General features: G+C 62.5%; 4 protein-coding genes across 4 annotated transcripts; 2 read left to right on the forward strand and 2 right to left on the reverse strand.

The window, feature by feature from the left end:
* The first annotated feature begins 401 nt into the window (after positions 1–401).
* On the forward strand, positions 402–3,447 carry PSME2 (proteasome activator subunit 2). The gene is made up of 11 exons (XM_074969943.1): positions 402–535; positions 1,400–1,432; positions 1,526–1,588; positions 1,828–1,917; positions 2,009–2,051; positions 2,139–2,236; positions 2,344–2,412; positions 2,492–2,559; positions 2,792–2,846; positions 2,970–3,056; positions 3,290–3,447. The coding sequence occupies exons 1-11, from the start codon at positions 488–490 to the stop codon at positions 3,368–3,370; spliced, it is 735 nt and encodes a 244-aa protein (XP_074826044.1). The 5' UTR covers positions 402–487; the 3' UTR covers positions 3,371–3,447.
* Positions 3,448–5,178: 1,731 nt separating this feature from the next.
* On the forward strand, positions 5,179–7,610 carry EMC9 (ER membrane protein complex subunit 9). Its single transcript, XM_074969286.1, has 5 exons — positions 5,179–5,377; positions 5,640–5,716; positions 5,793–5,862; positions 6,058–6,152; positions 6,433–7,610. The coding sequence occupies exons 1-5, from the start codon at positions 5,180–5,182 to the stop codon at positions 6,611–6,613; spliced, it is 621 nt and encodes a 206-aa protein (XP_074825387.1). The 5' UTR covers position 5,179; the 3' UTR covers positions 6,614–7,610.
* On the reverse strand, positions 7,116–14,205 carry PSME1 (proteasome activator subunit 1). The gene is made up of 11 exons (XM_074969285.1): positions 14,058–14,205; positions 13,525–13,557; positions 13,284–13,346; positions 12,755–12,856; positions 12,321–12,378; positions 12,105–12,202; positions 11,514–11,582; positions 11,366–11,433; positions 8,407–8,461; positions 8,127–8,213; positions 7,116–7,827 (listed from the first exon to the last, which is right to left on the reverse strand). The coding sequence occupies exons 1-11, from the start codon at positions 14,094–14,096 to the stop codon at positions 7,747–7,749; spliced, it is 753 nt and encodes a 250-aa protein (XP_074825386.1). The 5' UTR covers positions 14,097–14,205; the 3' UTR covers positions 7,116–7,746.
* A 2,182-nt stretch (positions 14,206–16,387) lies between these two features.
* Positions 16,388–17,441, reverse strand: FITM1 (fat storage inducing transmembrane protein 1). The gene is made up of 2 exons (XM_074969422.1): positions 17,200–17,441; positions 16,388–17,062 (listed from the first exon to the last, which is right to left on the reverse strand). Exons 1-2 carry the CDS (start codon positions 17,439–17,441, stop codon positions 16,459–16,461), a joined length of 846 nt encoding a protein of 281 aa, XP_074825523.1. The 3' UTR covers positions 16,388–16,458.
* Positions 17,442–17,562: the final 121 nt, after the last annotated feature.

Raw genomic sequence — 17,562 nt, forward strand, 5'->3', positions numbered from 1 at the left:
CCCCAAGGTTGGCGCGGGGGGGGGGGAAGCAGGGGGACTCTGAAGCTGGCTGTGGGGACTCCCGGGGCTGGCAATGGGGGGCAGGCGCGGTAGGGGAGCAGGTCTGCGAGTGGGGGACAGGGCTGGCAGTGGGGACCCCGAGATTCGGAGTGGGGGCAGGGAGGTGTCAGGGGGACCTCAAGGGTGGTGGGGGCCGGCAGGGGAGGGCAGGGCTGGCAGTGGGGTGACAACAGGCTCTCAGGGGGACCCCAAGGCTGTCAGAGGACGGTAGGGGGCAGGGAGTGGAGGGTAAGGGAGTAGGGCTGGCAGTGGGGTGCAGGGCCGGCAGAGGGCGGTAGGGGGGGACAGGGGGTCTTAGGGTACCCCAAGGCTGGCAGTGAGGGGCAGGGCCGGCAGGGGGCGGGCCGGGGCGGGCCGGGGGGCGGGCCGGGCGAAGTGAAATCGAAAGGGGTCAGAGCCGGGCCCCGGGGACAGACGGACCGGGACCATGGCCAAGGCCTGCGCTGTGAAAGTCAGCGGGGAGTCCCGCCAGCAGGTGGGGACCCCTAGATGTGGGGTGCAGCGGGGGGGCGGTGAGATCGGGGGTGCAGCGGGGGGGCGGCGGTGAGATCGGGGGTGCAAAGGAGAGGGATGGAAACCGGTCCCCCCAGGACCCCACAACTCGTGCATCACCCCCGGGGATCCCCCTTCCGCTTCCCCCGGGGAATCCCCGAGCCTGCCACGTGCTGCGGGGGGAGGGGACCGGCAGGGGGCGCCGTGGGGCAGGGGGAGGGGGCCGGCGGGCGCTGTGCTGTGGGGAGGGGGGTTGGCAGGGGACGCCGAGGGGCAGGGAGAAGGGCCTAGCTGGCTGTGGGGCACGGGGCCAGCAGGGGCACTGTGCCTTGGGGCAGAGGGAGTCACCAGGGGGCGCCGTGCCGTGGGGAGGGGGGTCGGCAGGGGGCGCTGAGGGGCAGGGAGAAGGGCCTAGCTGGTTGTGGGCACGGGGCCAGCAGGGGCACTGTGCCATGGGGCAGGGGAAGTCACCAGGGGGTGCTGTGCCGTGGGGAGGGGGGTCGGCAGGGGGCGCCGAGGGGCAGGGAGAAGGGCCTAGCTGGCTGTGGGGCACGGGGCCAGCAGGGGCACTGTGCTGTGGGGAGGGTGAATCCCAAGGGGCTCTGTGCTGTGGGGAGGGGGTTAGCAGGGGGCACCGAGGGGCAGGGAGAAGGGCCCAGCTGGCTGTGGGGCACAGGGCCAGCAGGGGCACTGTGCCATGGGGCAGGGGGAGGGGGCCGGCAGGGGTGCTGTGGGGCGAGGGGGGCGCCGTGCTGTGGGGAGGGGGGTCGGCAGGGAACTTGAGCCCTGTGTTCGGGGCCGTGACCCACCCCAGACTCAGCTGCCTTTTCCTGCCCTGTGTTTTTAGGTCGAGCTCTTCAGGGAATCTCTCTTCAAGGAGGTAAATCTGCCCCCCTCATGATTAACTGCCCCCCACTGGGACTAATTGCCCCCCAAATACCCCCTGTGACCCCTCTCTCTTCCCCCCACCCAGGCTGAGCAATTCCTGTCGACATTTTTACCCCAAAAAATCTTTCAACTGGACAAATTCCTGAAGGTAAGAACTCCCCCTCCCCGTGCACCCTCAAACTCCCCCATGCACTGTGAGTACCCCCTGAGATGGGAACCTCCAACAGCCCTCTGGTGCCCCCAGAACCCCCTGGTGGGATCCCCCCACATCCCACCCTGGGGTCCCCCCTCACACTGTCAGTGCCCCCCAGGTTGGCCCTCACACTACTGGGGCCCCCCCTTCTGCTGGGAGAGCACCCCCCGCAGGTAACTTTGCTGTCACTGCAGGAGGATTCGTTGAACATCAAGGATCTCTCGACGCTCCGGGCTCCCCTGGATATCCCCATCCCTGACCCACCCCCCAAGGATGAGGATGAGGTGAGTTTTGGGGTAACCCCCCTCCCCCGCATCATGCCACACCCTGCTGGTGAGGGGCTGACCCGTTTCCTGTCCCCTTCGCCCCCCCCAGGACTCGGCTAACATGGAGACGGATAAGGAGGAGAAGAAGGAGGGTGAGTTTTGGGGAGGTTTTGGGGGGGCAGGATTTGGGGGGGCAGGATTTGGGGTGTGGACTCACCTCCTGTTCTCCCCCCCCCCAGCTCCCAAATGTGGCTACCTGAAGGGCAACGAGGCCATGGTGACACTGCTCGGCCGGGTCAAGCCGGAGGTGCGGGAGCTGAAGGAGAAATGTGTTTTGGTGAGCCCCCCCAACGCAGCAGTGCCCACAATGGGTGGGGGACGCCAGGGCTGCGAGCTTCCCCTTAGCAGTGCCCTGGCCCCCTCTCACTGTCTCTCTGTCCCCAGGTCATCACTTGGATCCATCACCTGATCCCCAGAATTGAGGACGGGAACGATTTTGGGGTGGCCATTCAGGTAAGGCCCTCTCAGCCCCCCCTCTGCCGGTCCCCCCTCTGCAGGCACCCCAATCTCATCCCAATCTTCCCCCCCGCAGGAGAAGGTGCTGGAGCGGGTGACAGCCATCAAGACCAAGGTCGAGGGCTTCCAGACAGCCATTTCCAAGTGAGTTTTGCCCTCCCCCATCTCTGCCCCAGGGCATTGTGCGTCACCCCCCGAACCATGTCTCTGCCTCAGGGCATGGTGGGTAATTGCTTACTTTGGCTTCCATGCCTACATGCTCCACACTGGTGCCCCAGCCCCAGCTCACTGTGGGTAATGCCCTTCCCATGGGCGTCTGTGCCCCAGGGCACCATGGGTAATGATCTGGGCCCACTCTCTCTCTCTCCACCCCCAGATATTTCTCTGAGCGTGGAGATGCCGTGGCGAAGGCTTCGAAGGAGACCCATGTGGTAAGTGATCAGGGGCTGCGAGCTTCCCCACAGCAGTGCCCTGAGCCGGGGGGGAGCTCCGGGGCTGTGAGCTTTCCCACAGCAGTGCCCCCAGCCAGGCTAACCAGCATCCCCTGCCCCCAGATGGATTACCGGACTCTGGTCCACGAGCGGGACGAAGCAGTGTATGGGGAGATCCGGACCATGGTGCTGGACATTCGGGGCTTCTACGTGAGTATGGAGGGCTGGGAATGGGGAGGGGACCCGGGGGGGGGGTGGTTCTGTGGGGGTCTCAGTGAGGGCTGGGGGGGCAGGGAACGGGGAGGGGTCCCGGGGGGGGTGTGTGGTTCTGTGGGGGTCTCAGTGAGGGCTGGGGGGGCTCCGATGGGAAGGGGTTTGGTTCAGTGGGGAGTTTCTCTGCCCCCCTCCAGCTCCTCTCTTTTGTCTCCCCCGCCACCCACCAGGCCGAGCTGTATCACATCCTCACCCAGAACCTGGAGAAGCTGACAAACCCCAAGGGCGAGGAGAAGCCGTCCATGTACTGAGGGGCCCAGGGTGCCTGCCCCCCAAGTCCTGCCCCCTGGCGGGGGAGGGGCTGGAACCAGACTGCAAATAAACAGCTCCCCCAGAACCTGCCTCCTGTGCTGGTGTTTGGCCCCCAGGGCACTGTGGGGCCCCCCGGCTCTCAGCCCCCGGGGCACTGTGGGGCACGGGCCCCCCTGCCCTCGGCCCCCGGGGCACTGTGGGGCACCGGGCCCCCCTGCCCTCGGCCCCCGGGGCACTGTGGGGCACGGGCCCCCCCTGCCTCTCGGCCCCTGGGGCACTGTGGGGCACCGGCCCCCGGGGCACGGTGGGGCACGGGGCACTGTGGGGCACGGGCCCCCCTGGCTCTCGGCCCCCGGGGCATGGTGGGGCACGGGGCACTGTGGGGCACGGGCCCCCCCCGCCTCTCGGCCCCCGGGGCACTGTGGGGCACCGGCCCCTGGGGCACTGTGGGGCACGGGCCCCCCTGGCTCTCGGCCCCCAGGGCACGGTGGGGCACGGGGCACGGGCCCCCGGCTCTCGGCCCCGGGGCACTGTGGGGCACCGGCCCCTCGGCCCCCGGGGCACTGTGGGGCACCGGCTCCCCTGGCTTTCGGCCCCCGGGGCATTGTGGGTAAAGCACCGTGGCCCTTCCTTAGAGTCCCATCTGTGCCCCGGGGCACCACGGGTAGGGCCTCGTCATCCCTCCACTGCGCCGGGAGAACTGCCCCCCCGTTTTCTCCGGGGGGCCCCGCGCACGGTGGGTAACGCCCCGCAGCCCCTCCCCCACGGGGCAGGGCTGTGTCTCTGTTGCGGTCTGCGGCTGCTCTAGGCGCCGACTCTATGGCTCTGGAGGACCTGAGGGGGTAGGTTCGGGATGGGGGCGGCACTTAGCCAATCGGCGAAGAGAGCAGCGGCTCCGTGCCCTTCTGGGGAGGGCGCACCGACCAATCAGGGCCCACAGAACCAAAACTCGCTCTCTAGACGCGATTGGTCGATAGCCAGGCAATCAGAGGGCGAGGGGGTCAGCTGGGGGGGACCCTGACAGTCAATATTCTGGGGGCGGGGCCTCAGTTCTGGGGGAAGGTGGGAGCCCAGGGCGGGGGGTTGCGGGGCGGGAGTGAGGGGCACCGGCGGGGCGGGGCTGCCGGGCGGGAGTGAGGGGCACCGGCGGGGCGGGGGGGGGCAGGGGGCGGCGGGGCGGGAGTGAGGGGCACCGGCGGGTCGGGGGGGGCAGGGGGCTGCGGGGCGGGAGTGAGGGGCACCGGCGGGTCGGGGGGGGGCAGGGGGCTGCGGGGCGGGAGTGAGGGGCACCGGCGGGTCGGGGGGGGGCAGGGGGCTGCGGGGCGGGAGTGAGGGGCACCGGCGGGTCGGGGGGGGGCAGGGGGCTGCGGGGCGGGAGTGAGGGGCACCGGCGGGTCGGGGGGGGGCAGGGGGCTGCGGGGCGGGAGTGAGGGGCACCGGCGGGTCGGGGGGGGGCAGGGGGCTGCGGGGCGGGAGTGAGGGGCACCGGCGGGTCGGGGGGGGGCAGGGGGCTGCGGGGCGGGAGTGAGGGGCACCGGCAGGTCGGGGGGCAGGGGGCTGCGGGGCGGGAGTGAGGGGCACCGGCGGGGCGGGGGGGGGCAGGGGGCTGCGGGGCGGGAGTGAGGGGCACCGGCGGGTCGGGGGGGGGCAGGGGGCTGCGGGGCGGGAGTGAGGGGCACCGGCGGGTCGGGGGGGGGCAGGGGGCTGCGGGGCGGGAGTGAGGGGCACCGGCGGGTCGGGGGGGGGCAGGGGGCTGCGGGGCGGGAGTGAGGGGCATCGGCCATGTTAACCCTTCGCTGTCTGGCAGGATGGCTGAGGTGGAGGTCTCTGCCCGGGCCTATGCCAAGATGTGCCTCCATGCCGCCCGGCACCCCCATGCTGCCGTCAATGGGCTGCTCCTGGGGCACTGGGGGGGCCCCCCCAAGTGTCTGTTTCTCACAGACTGCGTCCCCCTTTTCCATAGCAACTTGGCGCTCAGCGTCATGCTGGAGGTGGCTCTGAACCAGGTGGGCAGCAGGGGGCGCCGTGGGTCAGGGGGCGGTCGGGGCTGGGGGGCTCTGTGTGCGGCAGAGGGGGCTGGGCAGGGGGCCTCCATGCGGAGCAGGAGGGGCTGGGTGGAGGGGGCTCTGTGGGGCAGAGGGGGCTGCGCAGGGGGCCTCCATGTGGAGCAGTGGGGCTGGGGGCACCAGGTCGCAGGGGGTGTTGGGGGCTGGGTGGGGGGGGCTCAGTGTGGGGCGCGCTCCCCTCTTGATCTGTCCCTCTCCCCAGGTTGATCTGTGGGCGTCCCGCTCTAACCTGCTGGTGGCTGGGTACTACCAGGCCAATGCCGGGCTGGACGACATGAGGTAACTTTGGGGGTTCCCAGGGGGGCAGGGAGGGGGTCCCCCTTCCCCCCTGACATCTCTCCTGCCCCCCATGTAGCCCCACCCCCCTGGCTCTGAAGATGGCTGGACGCCTGGCTGAGTTCTCTGAGGGTGCTGTGTTGATCATGGTGAGATTTGGGGGTCTGGGAGGCTGGAGGGGGCCCCCGGGGGCAGGGTGTGTGTGTGTGGGGGGGGGGGCTGTGGTCAGGGACCCCTGGGGGTGCCTATGGTGGTGGGGGGTTGTGACTGACATTTGGGGGGTGGTGTGGGGATATCTTTCCAGCGTGGCCCCCAACTGCCCCCCCTTCTCCCTCCCCCCCCAGCTGGATAACCAGAAACTGACCGTGAACCCCCGCGTGCCCCCCGTCATTGTGCTGGAGCAGCAGGATCGGCACTGGCTCCCCAAGGACAAGAACCTGTGAGTGGGGTTCCCCCCAAACCCACCATGGGCCCCCTACACTACCCATCCTCTGGGAATGGGACCCAGGTGTCCGGGATGGTGCCCCACAGGCTCCCAGCCCTTAGGGTGACTGGGGATGGGACCCAGGCGTCCGGGATGGTGCCTTTCTCTCTTCCAGCCCTCGGGGTGACTGGGGATGGGACCCAGGCAGGCACCCCCCATGCTCCCAGCCCTCAGGGTGACTGGGGATGGGACCCAGGCATCCGGGACTCACCGCGCCCCCTTCTGTCTTTTTCAGAGTCATGTGGCGCGACTGGGAATCCTCCCGTCACATTTGCAAGTCCCTGCTGGAGGCTAAAGCTCACACCCGATTGGTTGACTTTGACGCCCACCTCGATGACATCAGACGGGACTGGACCAATCAGCACCTCAACACCGAGATCACCCGGCTGGTGTCTGTCGCCAATGGCAGCGCCTGAAGGACCCTATTGGCTGGCCTGGGGAAGCCGGGGCTGTATTCTGATTGGCCTGCTTGGAACAATGGCACGCCCCCATTGGCTGGCTTAGATGCCAATTCACCCCCGAGTAAAGACTCAACTGACTTTCACTGATTCCTTTATATTTATTCCCCCCATTCCCCTCCCCCCAGATTGGCCCTTCCCCCAACGAGCCCAGACTCCTCCCCTTTGGCCTCACATCGGACCCCCAATGTTAAATTTAGGTCCCGTTTTTGGCTACGTTTTTGCAGATTTCACAAAGTTTTTTATTTTGGCCTTTAATTTCCTTCATTTTATTTTTATTTCTTTCCTTTTCGGCACCTGATCGTTCCATTGTTTTCCCAGCATCCTCCTCCTCCCCCAAGCGATGGGTGTCGGACAGCAAAAAACCAAAGGCCATTCAATGCCCCAAACCTCCTGACATGAAAACTATGACCATAAAACCCCCCAAGGAATTGTCTAGAACACCCCGTTCACCACCGATGTCTGACCCAACAGAATTTGGGGGCCGTTTTCTTTCCATTCGTTCATTTTATTTTATTGCAACTCCTTAAAATGCTAAGGAACATAAAGCAAAAATCGTTGCCAAAAGGACAAAATAAGGAATTAAAATGCCAAAAAACTAAATTTCTGGGGGCAAAACCTTCCATTTAACGCAGAGTTTTGGATTTCTGTTTCTGGGATTTGTTTTTACATTCATGGTTTCCATTTCATGACGCTTGTCGTACTGAATTTCTCTCATTTGGCTATTTTACAGCTTTTCTTCATTGTGGCCAGGTGAATTTTTGGCATTTCATGCAGACTTGGAGGCAGAGAATTTGTTGCCATCAGATCTCGTCCTTTCATTAATTTTTTTGCTGCTTAATTTCCTTCATTTTTTTTGCATCCTTAAAATTATTTCACAATTTTGTTTTGGGCCGTTCAGTTTCCTTTTTTGGTGAAGTTTTTGGCATTTTGTTGCCTTTTTTTTTTTTTTTTTTTAAATCAAAACCAGCCGTGAAACCCCTAAAGGTCTAATTTTCTGATCAGCAGCAGACGGCAAGACAGGAAGTCCCGCCTTTGCCTCTCTTTCCAACCCGCCCTGTGATTGGTGGAGGCCAGAGGTGAAAGGTCGTTCAGTAGATCATGCCCTTGGTTTCTCCCCGTGGCTTCTTGATCTTCTCAAAGTTCTTGACCACGATGTCGTAAAGAATGGCCTGGGGGTGGAAGGAGATGGGAGAGTCGGTCTAGTATTGGGGTGCTGCCGGCTTCTAGGGGTGAAGCTAAATTAGGGGTTCACCTCTGTCCCTACCCTGAAGGATCCAGGTCTTCTGGGGTCCATTTAATGTTGGCCTTCAACCCCCACCCCAAACCCACTCCCACCCAGAGAAGCCCCCCAACTCGGCTGTCTCTCCTTCCCCAGATGGCTGGGGCAGCCTGAGAGTGCACTCTCCCAGCTGTTCCCCTCAATCCCCCTGGCCCCAACCCCCCTGATTCTCTCCAGCCCCCCACTCACGTAGAGGTTCCGGATTTCCATCACCATCAGCCGGATCTCAGCGTATTGCGCCTCGTCCAATTCGTGCACCAGCTGCCGGTAATCGCCCTGCGGGGGGTAGAGCCGGGGACATGAGAGGCCAGTGTCTCCTCCTCACTAGCCCTGGGGTCCCAGAGCCCCTGCTGGGGAACCCTGGCATCCGGGCACCCCGCAGTGGGGAACCCTGGAGTCCAGGCAGCCCCCCTCCCACGCAGTGGAGAACCCTGGCGTCCGGGCAGCTGCACCCGTCTCAGACACTCACCACATGAGGATTTTTGGCCGCTTTAGCCACCGCGTCGCCTCTCTCGGAAAAATACCTGTGGGCGAGGTGGGGGGGAGGGGATCAGAAGTCAGAGCTGAAGCCCCAAACTGGGGGGCGGTCTCATTGCTGGGAGGGGGGGCCTGGGAGGCGGCTTCCCCCAAGGGTAGCCCAATCTCTCCACAGTGTGACGCTGACAAAGTTTTGGGGCAGTGAGAATTTCCTTGTTTTCCACCCTCCCAACTTAACAAAATTGCAGCAAATGGAATGCAACCCCCTCCCCCCCCCCCGCCCCGAACCAGTACACGATCTGCATTTAAGGAAGTTAAGCTGCATTCAAACCCTCTTTTTGCCGCGTTCATTTATTTTGCACTGAGCAGCATTTGGCTTGTTACGTTTCCTTCGGGGGTCGGCGCTTTGGTTTTGCAAGACTGAAACTAAAATCGGAAATGCCAAATTTTTCATCTTGAGGAAACGCCAACGACCAACGAATTTTAGTGTGCACAAATACTGGTCCCTGCAAAGTACTATGGCTCCTTGTACTAACCACAAATTCGATTTGTAACACACAACTGTACGTGCAAAACTGTGAGGCTTGCAACGACCAAATCAAACCGGCTGGCACTTTGGGTTGCAATCAGAAAGGAGTTTTTTAAAAATTCAAACAATATTAAAGGTCGCAAAGCAAATTTAAAAGACAATGAAAGGCCATTTTCAAATGTTTGCAATTTTCATATTTTGCGCTCAATGCCATTAATTGTTGTTAATTTGCTCTTTTTACAGCCTTCATTAATTTTGCATCAATTATTTTCCACATTTAAGATTCCTTGAGGAGTTTTTTTAGATTAAAAGTTTGACGGGTGATAGATTTTGCATTTCAATTGTTTTTGCAACCCGTAGTATTTTGCATTGGACACAATTCATTGGCGTTAAACGTTCCTCTTTTGTGGCAAACGTTGGGGTTTTTTTTGCATTTTATATTTGGTTTTCCATTTTAGTCTGACGTGCAACCGTTGCCGGTTTGCACTGGAAAATTTCCCCTTCGCTGCTTTTCACAATGTTTTTATATTTTCATTTCTTTCTTTATTTTGGCAAACTAAAATGGTTTGCATTGGACAGAAGCTTTTTGCATTCTGGAAACTAACTTTTTTTTGCTAGTTTTCAAGCTTAAATGTTATGTGGAAACTATGTTTCATTGCATTTAATTTCCTTTTTTTTGTGGGGGGGGGGGCAGGACAATTTTGCATTTACTCTTTACAGCTTTATTAATTGCAAATTCAGTTGCTAATTCCACAAACACATGTCCCTGTGCTTGCTTTTAGGCCTCTTACTCATGATACTAACACCCAGTAGTAAAGTTAAGCCCATGTACAATAGATGTTTGTAGGATTGTGGCTGAAAGGTTTTTACAATCTTTACATTTGCATCCAACAAATGTTTTTTACAGTAACCGTTCCCCTTTGCATCCTTCACATTTTCCATTTAATGGTTTTTGCATCTACCGACAGGATGCATTTTAACTCCCTTTGTAAATTACAAAATACACTTTCCCCTCTCCTTTGCAGCCTTCCTAAGGCAAACCTTCTTAAAATATCAACTGCAATGTAAAATGCACATTTTAAGCTTGGGGGGCAGGAAGCAGAATGTGTGTGGGGCAGAGAGAAATTTTTAATGCAAACAAATGTTATGAAATGCAAGTTTTCTGGTTCGGAAACAAAAATTAAACGCAGGGAAATGTTCAAAGTAAAAAAATAAACCTGCCAAATGAGGGAATGTTAGTGCCTAAAAAAGGGAAAGTACTGAGGTTGTCAACGTACCTTTTTCACTTGTTGGTTTGTTTGCATTTTAGTTTCCTTAATTTGGCTTTTGCAAATTAAAATTCTTGCATTTAATTCAGAAAATGGCTGCGAAGGGACTGAGGAAACAATTGTTTTCGATGAAACTAAAGGCCAATTTAACTCGGGAAAACCAATGTGAAAACATTTCAAATGGACAACTGTAATTTGCAAACAAACAGAAATTTAATGGAAAACCCCTTGGAAGTGCAGAACTTTAAGGCTGCAGAAACAAGCCAGGTAAACTCAGATTTGATTTTTAAACCGTTTTTTTTAAATTAAAATTAAGTGGAAAATTTTCCATTCCCCACAAAACCAAACCAAACAGCCACCGAACCATAAAGGTTGAGAATGTCGTCAAATGTGAACATTCGAACTGTTAATGAAAAGCAAAAAAGCAGCAACTTGTGAAATGCAAAACGGCCTTTTTGTCACCTTGCCAGGCCACATCTCACAAAGATTTTGCATTAAAATGTTCTTTTTCTCGTCACTGCTTATCGGTTTCCCACTGACGGAAGTGACTTGGGCATTGAAATGTCCTTGGTTTCTGATGGCCCTAAAACTTTTGCTGTGAACAAAACTTTCCAGCCCCCACTTTTGCAGAAACCGTCCTCTCTTCCGCAGCTGATTAAAACCAGGAACAAACTTGGGGTCGTTTGTAGTCGCCTCCTTTGGGGGCCAAGCTTAAAAACTTGCATTTCAACAACATTTGGCATTTTAATTCCTCACGTGTGAAAATGACGTTTGCTTTTAATGAGGATTTTTGGCATTGAATTTCCCTGCTTTTTTGAATAATTTCTCAGCGTTGGACAACGCGCTTGGTATTTAATTTCCTTGGGGGTTTTGCAAGCGTAAAACGTGGCACTGAATGAAGTGTGTTGCCATTTCGATTCCTTGCGTTCTTGGGAAAAAATCCAGTTTCTCGGCAATTAACTCCCTTGGATTTTTCGAATTTTATTCCCCCTGCATTTAACAGCGGCTTTTGCCCTTGAATTTTCTTGGTTCTTGTGGGTGGTTGGCTGATTCTTTGTCATGCTTTTAATCAAGTTGACTGGGATGGGGTGGGGGGAGGGGTCGTCCCTGGCTTGGATTTGGGGGCAAAGGGGTCCCCCAAAATTGGGACTCACTTGGAGATCTGGGTCTGAAATCCTTCCAGCTTCGTCCGCAAGCCCGTCATCAGCTCAAACACCTTCTCCTGGGGCGGGGGAGAGGAGGGATAATGAGATGGGTGGGTGGGGAAAGAGGGGGGCAGGCTGGAGAAGGGGGGGCACTCACCTGGACTGCAACCCCAAAATTATTACCGTCTTCGATACGGGGCACCTGGAGTTGAACCCAGACAGTGACCTGGGGGGGAGAGAGACCATGAGTGTGTATCTGTCTGTCCCTGCTGCCCCCTGCTGGAGGGGATGGGACCTGCTGGGTGTGTTACCCAGGGGTGTCGTGCATCCTCTTGTGCTGTGTGGACGGGGGGCGGGCGTCATGCGGGGGGCGTGCTTCACGGCGGCCTGGCCGGGGTCGTGCTGCGCGCACAGGGGGCGGGCGTCGTGCGGGGGGCGTGCTTCACGGCGGCCTGGCCGGGATCGTGCTGCGCGCACGGGGGGCGAGGGTCATGCGGGGGTGTGTTTCACGGCAGCCTGGCCGGGGTCGTGCTGCGCGCACGGGGGCAAGGGTCGTGCGGGGGGCGTGTTTCACGGCGGCCTGGCCAGGGTCGTGCTGCGCGCACGGGGGGCGAGCGTTGTGCGGGGGGCGTGTTTCACGGCGGCCTGGCCGGGGTCGTGCTGCGCGCACGGGGGGCAGGCGTCGTGCGGGGGGCGTGTTTCACGGCGGCCTGGCTGGAGTCGTGCTATGGCTCCGTCTCGTACTCACCAGCCCCAGCTCCTCCTTGGCGCCCTGGAGCTCGGCTTTCACCCGACTCACCAGCCCCACAACCGTCTCGTTGCTGCTCACAGGGCCACAGGGGGGCGCTGGGGAGAGACAGAAAAATGGGGGGGTCGGACCCACAGACCCCCCAGAAGCAATGGGGGGCAGGGGCCCAACCCCCATCAATGGAGGGCCTCCCCAAGATCTGGGCCCCCCACTCACCTTTATCCTCCTCCTCCGACTTCTTCTCGTCTTTCTTCTCGTCCTTCTTCTCTTCCTTCTGCCCCCGGACAAGAAGGACAGGGAGAAAATGGGGGTTCAGTGTGGCTCCCGGCCTCCCCCGAAACACCCTCCTCCCTTGAGGGTGACCAAGCTATAGAGCCCTCCCACCGTCCCAAATTTCCTCCTGGCCACGGAAGAACCAAATGTGAAAATGGAGGTAAAAAGACCCCCCAGACCCGCCCCCAAATTCTCCCCCCTCTGGTGAACCCCCAAAAGAACCGAGTGAGAAAATGGTGGTGCAGGGAGGGAGACAGCCCCAGATCTGCCCCATGGGTTTGTGGGGCCCTCATGACCCGAGCCCTGCCCCCATTCTCAGCTGTCACGCCAGGGGGTGTGTTGGGGTCCCCCCCGATGTTGGGGTCCCCCCAGCTCACCTTGCGGCGCTCGGCTTTGGCCTTTTCCTTGGCAGGGTCAGGGATGGGGATGTCAAGTGGGGCCCGCAGGGACTCGAGGTCCCCCACGTTCAGTGCTGGGTCCTGGGGGGACAGGGAGGGGTGGTGAGCAGCTGGACCCCCTGAAGTGACCTTTCACCCTCTGCCCCAACCCCCCTCTCCTGGCCCCCCACCTTCCCCCCCAATGCTCCTTCTCAGCTCCCCATGATCCCCCCACCCTTGTCTCCTGAGTCACCAATCCTGTTCCCAGCCCCCCATACTTCCCCCACCCATCCCCCAATCCCCTTCCAGCCCCCACATTCCCCCAAACGCCTTTTTGCCCCCGCCTCCAAATCTGCCTCCCACCCTCTGCCCCCCAAAACCCTCTAAAGTCCCTCTGTGCTCCCTTCCCCTCCAGCCTCCTGACAGTCCCCTTAAATCCCCCCAACCCATGTCCCAGGCAAACCCACATCCCCGCTCCCACCCCATCCTCTGCCCCCCCATTAATCCTCCCTCCCTGCCCCCCAAATACCTTGAGAAAAGCATCCAGCTGAGTCATCTTACTGGGGAACCGGGTCCCAACGAGTGCTTCAGCCTGGCGGATGGGGAGAGGGTCAGTATGGGGGAGGCACTGCTGGGGGGAAGCTTGCAGTCCCTTGTCCCTCTCCCTCCTGCTGGCTGGGGGCACGGCTGGGGGGAAGCTCACAGCCCTTTGTCCCCCTCCCTCCCGCTGGCTGGGGGCACTGCTGGGGGGGAAGCTCGCAGCGTCTCACCTGGGTGCAGAGCTGGGTCCGGAAGGAATCCACCTGGGGGGGGAAAGAAATTTCGGGGGGGTCAAATGTCCCAGCAGGACGCTCCCTCCGCGTCGTCCCCACCCCGGGCACCCCGCCAACCCACATATCCCCCCCCACCCCAGGCACGCCGCCAGGCCCCGACACCCGATCCCCCCGGCCACCTGCCCGGCCTTGCCCCATCTGCGCTGGTGATGGGGCGTGGAGGGGCCCTCCCCCCCGGCCTGGGAACCTACTGCCCCATGGAAACCTCTCCACTGGGGTCACTGAACTGCCCCCTCGGGCTTGGGGAAGGACAGAGATCCCCTCATCTACCCCCAGCTGCACCCCAAATCCCCCAGGCAGCCCCCCCTCCCTGCTCCCCCAAGCCCAGCCCTCCCCCCCGCTCCCCCTAACCCCTCCGAGCCCAGCCCCCCCCGCCCCACTCCCCCTCCCTCTCCCTGTCCTCCCAACCAGGCCCCACATAAATCTGCCCCCCCGTCCCGCATTTCCCCAGCCAGGGCCCCTCCCCTCACCTGGGCCTCGGCCTGGGGGCTGACCCGCAGCGCAGCCATGGCGGGGGGGTCGCTGGGAGGCGGGTGGCGGAGCTGGGGGGCGCGTGGCGCGGCGGGATGATGGTGCGAGTTGACAAGTGAAAACGAAAGTGACGGAGCCGCGGGGCGGGGGTGGAAGTCCCGGCCGAGTGAGGGGGGCGGGTCCGAGCTGCGAACTTCCTCCAGCAGTGCCCCCAGCGGGGGAGGGATGTCCAGGCTGCGACCTTCCCCCAGCCGTGACCCCCGTGGGGGAGGAATCGCCGGCCTGCGAGCTTCCCCCGGCAGTGTCCCCAGGGGGGGAGGGATCGCCGGCCTGCGAGCTTCTCCCGGAGGTGTCCCCAGTGGGGGAGCGATGGCCGGGCTGTGAGCTTCTCCCGGCAGTGTCCTCCGTGGGGGAGGGATGGCCGGCCTGTGAGCTTCCTCCAGCAGTGCCCCCCGTGGGGGAGGGATGGCCGAGCTTCCCACAGCAGTGCCCCCCATGGGGGAGGTATGGCCAGGCTGTGAGCTTCCCCCAGCAGTGTCCCCAGTGGGGGAGGGATGGCCGGGCTGCGAGCTTCCCCCAGCAGTGCCCCCAGTGAGGGTGGTCCATGTTGCAAACTTCCCCCGGCAGTGTCCCCAGTGGGGGAGGGATGGCCGGGCTGCGAGCTTCCCCCGGCAGTGTCCCCAGTGGGGGAGGGATGGCCGGCCTGCGAGCTTCTCCCGGCAGTGTCCCCAGTGGGGGAGGGATGGCCAGGCTGCAAGCTGGGGGAGGGATGGCCTGCCTGTGAGCTTCCCCCAGCAGTGCCCGCAGAGGGCGGGGTGTATGGCTCCAGGCTGTGAGCTTGCCCCAGCAGTGCCCCCGGGGGGGTGGTCCAGATTGCAAACTTCCCCCAGCAGTGTCCCCAGTAGGGGAGGGATGTCCAGGCTGCGACCTTCCCCCACCAGTGCCCCCTCGTGGGGGAGGGATGGCCGAGCTTCCCACAGCAGTGCCCCCCATGGCGGAGGGATGACTGGGCTGCGAGCTTCCCCCAGCGAGGATGGTCCAGGTTGCAAACTTCCCCCAGCAGTGTTCCCAGGCAGGGAGGGATGTCCAGGCTGCGATCTTCCCCAAGCTGTGACCCCAGTGGGGGGAGGTATGGCCAGGCTGCAAGCTTCCCCCAGCAGTGCCCCCAGGGGGTGGGGTGTATGGCTCCAGGCTGGAAGCTTCCTCCCCCCGCCTGCATGCCCCCAGCTGTGGGAGTGGGGTTGCTGAGCTGTGAGCTTCCCACAGCAGTGCCCTCTACTGGGGGAGGGAGGACTCCAGGGATGCAAACTTCCCCCAGCAGTGCCCCTGGCAGGGGTGGTCCAGGTTGCAAACTTCCCCTGGCAGTGGCCCTGGGGGGGAGGGATGTCCAGGCTGCGACCTTCCCCCAGCAGTGTCCCCAGTGGGGGAGGGATGGCCGGGCTGTGAGCTTCCCCCAGCAGTGCCCTCAGCGAGGGTGGTCCAGGTTGCAAACTTCCCCCAGCAGCGTTCCCAGGCGGGGAGGGATGTCCAGGCTGCGATCTTCCCCAAGCTGTGACCCTAGTGGGGGAAGGGATGGCCAGGCTGCAAGCTTCCCCCAGCAGCACCCCCAGGGGGAGGTATGGCCAGGCTGCAAGCTTCTTTTAGCAGTGCCCGCAGGGGGCGGAGTGTATGGCTCCAGGCTGGGAGCTTCCCCCCTCCCCTCACGCGCAGTGCCCCCAGCTGTGGGAGTGGGGTTGCTGAGCTGTGAGCTTCCCACGGCAGTGCCCTCTACTGCGGGGAGAGGGAGGACTCCAGGGCTGCGAGCTTTCCCCCAGCAGTGCCCCCCCCCCAGGCTAATCCCCCAGATGCCAGGGTCCCTTCCCCCATCGCTCCCAAGCTGCAAGCATCCCCCCTCCCCGGATGCCTGGGTCCCCCTGCCCCAGGAATCCCAATAAACCACAGCAACAGGCTTCTCCCCACTGAGGGCAGGCGGCCATGTTTTATTTGGGCCCCGGATGCCTGGGTCCTGCTGCTGTTATTCACTCCATGCTGAGATCCCCCCAGATCGCTGGGGCCCCAGCCCTGAATTAACCCCCCCACTCTTCCTGCAACCCCCAAAGGAAGGGGGGCCTCCATTCCTTCCCAGACACCTAGGTTCCCCCCCACGTTGCCCCCCCTCCCCATTTCCCTCAGGAGAGAGCATCAGCCCCTTTCGAGGATGACGGGGAAGGGTGCCCTCCCCGGACACCTGGGTTCCCACACCTGGCCTCCTAGGTCTGCCCCCACTTGCCCAGGATGCCTGGGTTCCCTCACCAGGCCGCCACCCCCCCATCACTCCCCCCACCCCATCTACCCCCTGGCCACGGTCCCTCTCAAGGCTCCGGGAGAGGGGCCCGGGCTTCTCCCGGCCGCCTGGGGCCCTCAGGCGTGTGGCGTGCCCTTCAGGAAGAGGCCGGCCCCCGGGCGGCCCGGCGACCAGCGGGCCCGGTACCAGCCCTGGTAGGTGAGGTACCAGGCCAGGGTGGCCACGGCGGCCCCCACCAGCTGGGGCCCGTGAGCCGGGCCGTACACGGCCGTGCCCAGCAGCAGGAGGTTCCACAGGGCGAGCAGCAGCACGTTGAGCAGGAAGACGAGGCGCAGGGGGGTGCCGGCCGGGTGCCCGCGGGCCAGGTAGCGCCGGAAGACGGCCAGCTCCTCGGCCAGCAGCAGGCTGCAGAAGGTGAGCAGGAAGGCGGGCCGGGAGGGGAGGTAGCCGCGCCAGCGGTGCCCAGCGGCCAGGCAGCCCGGGCGGTCGGGCACGGGGGGCAGCAGGGTGCCGGCTGGCAGCGGGGCGTAGCAGTAGCCCGTCAGCTCCTCCACGAGCCCGAAGGCGGCGGCGGCGGCCAGCTGCAGCCCCGTGCCCACGGCCAGCCGGGCCAGCGGGCGCAGGGGGGCCAGCGCCCGGCCCGTCGCCCCGTAGCTCACCAGCAGGGCAAAGCCGCCCGCCAGGATGCAAGTCCAGCCCCAGGCCGAGGCCACGAAGGTGCTGCGGGGAGAAGGGGCACGTTAGGGGGGGTCCCGGGCCTCCCAGGCCCCCACCCCATCCCCCCAGCCCCAGGCCCCCCGCCCGCCCGGGGCCTCCCTCGCCCCCCCGCCCGCCCCGCGCCCCCTGCCCGCGCTCACCGGCTGAAGAAATTGCGCTGGTTGGCGAGGATGGCGTGGGGGTCGGCGAAGGGGTGCAGCAGGGGCCCCAGCAGCACGGCGCCCGCCAGCCAGGCGTGATAGGCCCGCCGCAGGCAGGGGGCGCCCAGGAGCCAGGCGCAACGCTCGCTGCACAGGAACACCAGCCCCCGGGCCAGGGCCCGGGCCCCGGCGGCCACAGGGGCCAGCAGGGCGAGCGGCAGGCGGCCCCCGCTCCCGGCCATGGCCTCGGCCGCCAGTGACTCGCGGTGGCAGCTGAGCCCGGGCCCCGCCCCCGAGGACGCGGCCAACGGGAAGAATGTCGAGAGGTTTATTGACAGACAGCAGGTGGCACAGACAGAACCC

This window comes from Natator depressus, chromosome 13, assembly GCF_965152275.1.
Source record: "Natator depressus isolate rNatDep1 chromosome 13, rNatDep2.hap1, whole genome shotgun sequence".
In the NCBI taxonomy this organism is placed as follows: domain Eukaryota; kingdom Metazoa; phylum Chordata; order Testudines; family Cheloniidae; genus Natator; species Natator depressus.